This window comes from Solanum tuberosum, unplaced genomic scaffold (genome assembly GCF_000226075.1).
Source record: "Solanum tuberosum cultivar DM 1-3 516 R44 unplaced genomic scaffold, SolTub_3.0 scf00140, whole genome shotgun sequence".
NCBI classification, from domain to species: domain Eukaryota; kingdom Viridiplantae; phylum Streptophyta; class Magnoliopsida; order Solanales; family Solanaceae; genus Solanum; species Solanum tuberosum.
Window position 1 is genome coordinate 1,399,632 of NW_006239064.1, and position 8,150 is coordinate 1,407,781.

At 32.7% G+C, this 8,150-nt stretch overlaps 1 protein-coding gene across 1 annotated transcript; it reads left to right on the forward strand.

Annotated features, from left to right (window-relative positions):
• The first annotated feature begins 5,150 nt into the window (after positions 1–5,150).
• Positions 5,151–7,128, forward strand: LOC102594238 (tyrosine decarboxylase 1-like). Its single transcript, XM_006351914.1, has 3 exons — positions 5,151–5,781; positions 5,861–6,308; positions 6,395–7,128. Exons 1-3 carry the CDS (start codon positions 5,271–5,273, stop codon positions 6,957–6,959), a joined length of 1,524 nt encoding a protein of 507 aa, XP_006351976.1. The 5' UTR covers positions 5,151–5,270; the 3' UTR covers positions 6,960–7,128.
• Positions 7,129–8,150: the final 1,022 nt, after the last annotated feature.

An 8,150-nucleotide genomic window follows, 5' to 3' on the forward strand; every position in this document is an offset into this window, starting at 1 on the left:
GTTGTATACATGTTGTATACGGCAGTATACGCTGATATACCAGTTCGATGCAGCAAACACAGGCCAAAAATGCGAAAATACAGAGATGAGGTAAAATACAGGTGGTCGGAAGCAGGAGATACATGGAAATATACATGCCGATATACACTGATATACAACCGATGTATACAAAAATGGGAATTTGGTTAAAACTAAAATTGCAGCGAAATTGGCCCAAGAAGGAGCCCAATTTCATCATCTCTTTTACTTCTTTAATTGCTTTGATTATGCTTTGACTTATTTCATTTAACTCTAACCATAATTTATTTTATTTAACTTAATTAGATTCCCCAAAAGATGAGTTATTTTCTCAGTGTTGGTTTGCTTTAAATATTCTTTTTGTGTTGTGGTAATTTATTTTATTAATCAAATACTGATAAAATTTTATATCTTTAATTAAGTTAAATCGTTGTTCTTAAAGAGATTTGTTATTTAACGCTTTTCACTCAAATCACGTTTTTACTCATTTTAAAATGTTTTATGTTTAAGTATTTTTCTCAAATAAACTTGGAAAATGTTAGTCAACTTTTTCAATCAATTTAAAATATACTTACTTAGTCATATTCTCAAAAAAGTTAGTCAATTAATTTAAAATGATTTTTATGCTTTAATTTATTAAATTGGTTTAAATTATTATTTCAAAATGAATTAAATAAATTCTAATTAATCTAGTTTTATTAATATTCTAATCGCTTGTATTTCGAGTCAAATGTTCCATTTTGGATCCCTTTCTCTAAAAAATAAAATAATAAAAAATATGTCATTTATTTAATTATTTTCTCAAAGCTAATCAAATATTATAAATTATCATTTTTTATGTTAAATCATTTTCCCAAAGAATTAGTCAAAAATTATTTTAGTCAAGTGGTAGGATAACCGCATGTTAGCGGCTACTTTAAGTGTTAATACCTTTTAGAGTAGAAATAAGAACTTCTTACCCATTTTCTCTAAATTTCTAAAGGTTTATCTGTTAAACCCTTTTTAAATTAAGTTTTCTTAATTTCTTTAAAAAATTAAGTGACGACTCTTTTCTAAGTATTTTTCTCAAATTATTTTATACTTAGATCATTTCAAAAAGTGATTTTTTAAAAGATAGAAAAATTACGGCATAACATATGTATCAAGTACATTTATATTGAACATGATAAACACTAATCGAAGATTCAATAATATATTAGAGTTATGTATCAATACCTTAAATATGAACATTATACATTACATAAAACAAAGGTTATTGTAGCAGTGATGTATCATATCAATGATAACACCAACAAAGACTAATGCTAAATGCTATGATCCTTTTATTAATGCACAAAATGCTAAACAAGTGTATTACGTTCCATATCCATTGCGTAGAGACAAAGCTGATTGGTGGGTTGTTATAAAAAGTAAGCCTGTGGGAAGAATTGAAATTGACAATGTCTTAGATGTGGCGTATCAAAATGATGTTGCAATTGTTCAACAACTAGTTGATGTTGAATTGGAAACCACGCTACAACATCCTCAACACATATTAGAAGAAGTATTTGATGATGAGATAATGAATGTTGAGGAAGAAATATCCGAGAATGAGGAAAATGAATCATTTGATGACGAAGAATGGGACGATAATGAAAATGAAACAACTAAGGAGGTAGAATGGGAGAATGATGGAATTGAAACAAGCGAGGAGGAATAATGTAGAATGTATATATAATATATGTAAGTTGGTGTATTTTGCTAATTTTATTTAATTTATGTAAGTTATTATACATGTAAATTTGCATATAGATGTCATCAGGCGGTGACAGTGATATACATTGCGAGGATCTTGGAGTTAGCCAGACTAATAAGGCTAAAAAGAAGAAGTTAACTAGGAGACCCATAGATCCTAAGGATATTCCAGGATCTATTTCTTCTGCGCTAGAGCGCATCAGTCATGATACTCATTTATTTGCTATTCCGTTTGGTACGGCAGATCCTCGACAATATTATCCTAATTACCGTCGACCAGTCGGTGCTTTCTCTACTTCACAGGTATTGACTCCACTGCGCTACGAGACCTACCTTTACAGGCTATTCATCGACCACGTCCCTTATCGGCAGGTAGGATATCGGATGGTACTCCATTTACCACAGGTACATCTCCTCAGTTATCTGCCATGAGGATTGGAGACTCTAGTAGCGAGCAGTCGAATGCTATGGTGGTACGCCTTCATTGACTCAACGTTTTGTGCATCCTAGTGTATCACCCTCATCTATAGCTGCACCTAGTGCCACACCAGATGCTGCGATTCCTGCTCTAGCTCCTGGCCAGAAGGACAGACTTGGTAGAGTCATGATTGAGCCGGATGGATCATCGTAAGTTTGTTTTGTTATCTATTTTTCAGTTTATTTTATTTATTTCTTATACTTTAATATATTCATGAACTAAAATATTTGTTATGTGTTTTGCAGGTGGCATCCTGTAAAGGATGCTGCACGGGCATTAAAAGATGGAGCAACTTTCACATATAGCAAACACAAAATTCATATTTGTATGCTATAGCAAAGTTTGCATAATGCGCTCCATAACAAACATAAATATGTATATTTCGCTATACATATACAAAAGAAAGCAGTTGTATAATCTGCTTTGGTATACATATACAAAAAGATCAATTGTATAAATTAGAGAGGCGAGTGAGCGAGCGAGATCTGGGAGAGTGGCGAGCGAGATCAGGGAGAGAGGAGAGAGGGAAACGAAATTATATATACAATTTTCACGCATTTTATACATTTGTGTTTTTGTATAAAGTGAGAGAGGCGAGTGCGAGAACGAGATCTGGAAGAGTGGCGAGCAAGATCTGGGAGAGGGGAGAGAGGGGAACGAAAATATATGTATATATACAATTTTTTCACGTTTTATACAAACACAAACGCGTTTTATACAATTTGCTTTTTTTGTATAAAGTGAGAGAGGCGAGTGAGAGAGCGAGATCTGGGAGAGGGGAACGAAAATATATGTATATATACAATTTTTTCACGTTTTATACAAACACAAACGCATTTTATACAATTTGCTTTTTTTGTATAAAGTGAGAGAGGCGAGTGAGAGAGCGAGATCTGGGAGAGGGGAACGAAAATATATGTATATATACAATTTTCTCTCGCTTTATACAAACACAAACACACTTTATACACTTGCGTTTGTATAAAAAACGAGAGAGGCGAGGGAGAGAACGAGAGTGGCGAGCGAGATTCACCAGGAGAGAGGTGAAATAGCAACAGTTTGCGTACAATTAAATCAAACTATATTTATAGCATTTAATTTGAATTAATAGTTTGCTATTATATACAATTTTCCCTTAAAAGATTGTGATAGAAGACTTTACACACATGCTTAGCACTCCTGGAGCGAGATTCCATACAATATACGCTAGACGATGTTTAATGAATTTAAAGTATATATTTTTTAGTTAAGTTTAATAATTTTAGTATACTTTACTTATGTTTTACTATCGATCTAATTAACGATATTCAATTTTTTTTTCCAGACTATGTGTACTTGGAAGGCGAGGTACAATTTGGTCATTGCGATCACATTTGAGAGGAGGGCATCCACGAGACTGTTTAACTGGCTAAAGAAAGTTTGGGACTCTGATCAACGTTCGGGTTAGATGTTGCCTCATGTTTTTGATGATTTGCGTGCATATTGGAACACATAAAAGTTTAAGGCAATTTCCGAACAAGCCAAAAAGGCTAGAGGCAATCTTAAGGGTGGATCGTTGCACACCGGAGGTGCAAAGACAGTTGGAACAATTACAAGAGAGATGGTAAGTTCTAATTCAAACTTTTAAATAAATAATTATTTATAAATAATTATATATATATATATATATATATATTTATAAACTCAGTTTTTATTTATAGGAAAAAGAATTGGGGCGCACTCCCATTGAACTGGAGGTTTTCAAGAAAACTCATGTGAAGAAGAAAGAAAATGAGTCGGACCCAGATGTGTGGGTCGAGGAAAGGGCCGAACGAGCTTTTGTAAGTTATTTAATATGAATAATATATATTAATAGTGAATATATTTATGATATGTATATATATCGATGTCAATTTTTATATTTAATATGCAGAATGAGTTTCATTAGTACATTGCTGAGAATCTGGATAGTTCGGTCGAAATGACACCTGAATTGTCCACCCAAATTTGGACAGAGAAAGTGGTAGAGGGGACACACAAGGGTAGAGTCTATGGTCGAGGCTCTCAAAACGATGTAAGAAGACTCCAATCGGGCTCAGAAGGCATTGGATCGTCACGTCAAGCCGAGGCACTTGATGGTGTTTAGTAGAGTCGGAGCAGGAAGAGTAGCTGAACAACAAAGCATGAGTGAGACCGTTTAGCAAATCAAAGAACAAGTGATGAACCTCACTCGTCGACCTACTACTTTGGCTCTCGAGGACACCGACGACGACATTGAGGAGGAGGAGGACGATTTTGTAGATGCCACTCCCTAGTTTAGGTCTTTTTTTAAACACATTTTGAAACACTTTATAAATTTTTGTATTGTGATTTCTTTAGTTTTGAAGATTGATTTAAGTTTGATGTTGTATATGTTGTGTGTTTACATTATATTGTTTGTTGGGCTTCTTGTATATGAATTGAATTGAATTGATTGGTTTATATTTGCAGGTGGGCGGCAGTTTCTGCTGTAAAAAAATTGTAGAAAAAAGCGGCAGACAGGGTGGTTTTGTCCGTCGTTTTTTTGCATTATTTTTTTCCAAATAAACCCAGAAAAGCGACAGACAGTATCCTTTAGTCCGATGCTTTTCTGGGTATTTTAAAAAATTAAATTTCAGAAAAACGACGGACAGTGTCCTTTTGGCCGTCGTTTTTGATCTTTTTTTAGTAGTGTTAAAATTAAATAGAAATAGAGAGGAGTGTGATCCATGTGTTATAATTAGACAATACCTCCAATTTTCCAATGGTTGTTGGCCTATTTCACCATTCCTTTCTTATCTTAAGTTTTAAATCACGTGTTGCAAATATTTGTATTGTAAATCAACCTACCCGATCACTCATGTATCACAAATTTCATTAGGTGAAGATAGATATTAATAAAATCTTTTTGGAGTTATGCACATCATATTTCCATACATATGTTTATAGATATAGGCCATATTATTTTTCTCAGACTCATTCCAAGTTTAAGATCTCCAATTATATTTCATTATACAAAAAATATTGCTCATATTATTGTACCATGAGTACTATGAAAATCAACCCAGAACATGAATTTGATGGTCAATTCTCCATCAACACAAGTAGTAGTAGACTTATAGACCCTGAGGAGTTTAGAAGGCAAGGCCATATGATGGTTGATTTCCTAGCTGATTACTTCCAAAATATCGAAAAATATCCTGTTCGTAGTCAAGTTGAACCAGGTTATCTTAAAAAAATATTACCAGACTCTGCGCCATATAAACCTGAACCAATAGAAAAGATACTGGAAGATGTGGAAAGGGATATTTTTCCTGGGTTGACACATTGGCAAAGTCCAAATTTCTTTGCTTATTTCCCTTGTACTTCAAGCACTGCTGGGATTCTAGGTGAAATGTTAAGTGCTGGTCTTAATGTAGTTGGCTTTAGTTGGATAGCATCACCAGCTGCTACTGAACTAGAAAGTATTGTCATGGATTGGCTTGGGAAAATGATAAATCTTCCCAAGACATACCTTTTCTCTGGTGGGCATGGTGGTGGAGGTGTTATACAAGGTACGTACATACATACATGCGTATAGTATTGTTTAACGATAAATATATATATTTAATTTTAATTATTACTACCGGCCAGGTACAACTTGTGAAGCTATGTTGTGCACTATTGTTGCTGCAAGAGAGCAAATGTTAGAAAAAGTTGGAAGAGAGAACATTGACAAGCTAGTAGTTTATGCATCTGATCAAACTCATTCTTCTTTCGAAAAGGCTGTTAAGATTTCTGGGATTAAACTTGAAAATTTTCGAATAATTCCAACAACAAAGGATACTGAATTTGCTCTTGACCCAAAATCACTAAGTAGAACAATTGAACAAGATATAAAATCTGGATTTATACCCTTATTCATGTGTGCAACTATTGGAACTACTTCAACAACTGTCGTTGATCCATTGAAGCTACTTTGTGAAATTACAAAAGACTATGGAATTTGGGTACATGTCGATGCAGCCTATGCAGGAGGTGCATGCATTTGCCCGGAATTTCAACATTTTCTTGACGGTATTGAAAATGCAAACTCTTTCAGGTACGTACGTAATGCTGCTATCATTATGTATGTATGTATTCAAAAAGTTTAAAAATCTGGTTACATATATGTTTTATAATTTTCAGCTTTAATGCGCACAAATGGTTATTCTCCAATTTGGATTGTTGTTGCCTTTGGGTGAAAGATCCAAGTGCTCTTACAAATGCCTTGTCAACAAGACCTGAATTCTTAAGAAACAAAGCCACTGATACTGAACAAGTGGTTGATTACAAAGACTGGCAACTTTCTTTAAGTCGTAGATTCAGAGCGTTAAAGTTATGGCTTGTGTTACGAAGCTATGGGATTGACAATCTCAGAAATTTCATAAGAAGTCATGTCAAAATGGCTAAGCATTTTGAACAACTTGTATCCATTGATGAAAGATTTGAAATTGTGGCTCCTAGAAATTTCTCTATGGTGTGTTTTAGGGTTTCACCATTAGCATTGGGAAACAAACAAGTGAACAAGTTCAACATGGAGCTTTTAGAGTCAATTAATTCATGTGGTAATATACACATGACTCATGCTTTGGTTGGAGGTGTTTATATGATCCGTTTCGCCATTGCTGCACCTCTCACTGAGTATAAACATATTGACATGGCGTGGCAAGTCATTTGTAACCATGCAAATGCAATGTTAGACGTCAATTAATCGACAAAGATAGCTCAACCATAACCTTAATTATCTTTACAGTGTATGTGTGTGGTCCATCTTTTTCAGTTGTCATCAAGTGCATTATTGTTTCTACCGTTCTCTACTTATGTCAGAATTGTAATGTATGAATGAATAATAAATGTGGTGAATAATATTCGAAGGAGTTATATATCTATACTTCACTTTCTTCTAGAGCCATCAACTTTCTAACTTGAATGTTAAATTATTATAATAGCCCCAACTAAAAGTATACGATGGCCAATTTAGTATATTCTCTATATTTATTTATATTATATATTATATTAAAAACACCCATCTTTTCACATTGAAGAGTTGTTATTTTTGAAGACTAAAAAATATATTTTTATTTGGGCTAAAAATGTATTCAATAATTTTTTAACTTTAAAGTATGTATACTATTTATTTAACATGGTACACATGTACAACACACGTACGCGTTCGAGGATTAGTATTACTAAAAGCGAAAAAATTTTAAATGCAAAATTGGATTATCGTTTTTAACCTACACTGAATCAAAATATTTTAAAAATAACTAATTAATTTACAATATTTAGTAGTAAATAATACAATTTCAATAATCATCATAAAAATAAAACAATAATCTGTTAAATGGTAGTTTAAGTTGTGCATTCAATTAGATAAGAGGAGGATTGTTTTATTTTTTCCTATTTATGGTAAGCAACTGTAACTGTGCAAAATTGTAGTCTTTTCACATTTTAATTCAACTTGTTTTGCCGTAAATATGTTAATTATTATATAATTTAACATAAGCCTCACCTCCTCAGTCCTCACTTTAAATTATAGCCTGTTTGATATTGCTGTTGGGAGGATAAAAACACTTATTTTGTTGAAAAATTAAGTGTTTGATAAATAAGTAAAAATGTTTTTAAATGGAAGGAGAAGCAATTTTTCTGTTGTTGTGAAAAAGCTAAAAATTTCTATTTTTTAAAAAAAAAGCAGAAGGAGAAACAAAAAATTATTTTTCTCAAGTCTAAAATATCATTTTCGTATATACATATTTACCAATATATTTCTTATTAATTAATTAGTATATTTCATAAGTTTGGTTAAATTTTTTTAAAAGAAGGTTATTGGGTATTGGTTAATTTTTTTTTCTTTTTAAGGTATAGAATTTGGTCCAATATAGAACTGTTTCCATAAATAAAA

Excerpts from the sequence above, each read along its gene's own strand:
- LOC102594238 (XM_006351914.1), top strand. The coding sequence starts at position 5,271 with ATGAGTACTATGAAAATCAACCCAGAACATGAATTTGATGGTCAATTC. Across the intron at positions 5,782-5,860 it reads TGGTGGAGGTGTTATACAAG|GTACAACTTGTGAAGCTATG; the intron begins GTACGTACATAC and ends ACTACCGGCCAG. Across the intron at positions 6,309-6,394 it reads GAAAATGCAAACTCTTTCAG|CTTTAATGCGCACAAATGGT; the intron begins GTACGTACGTAA and ends TATAATTTTCAG.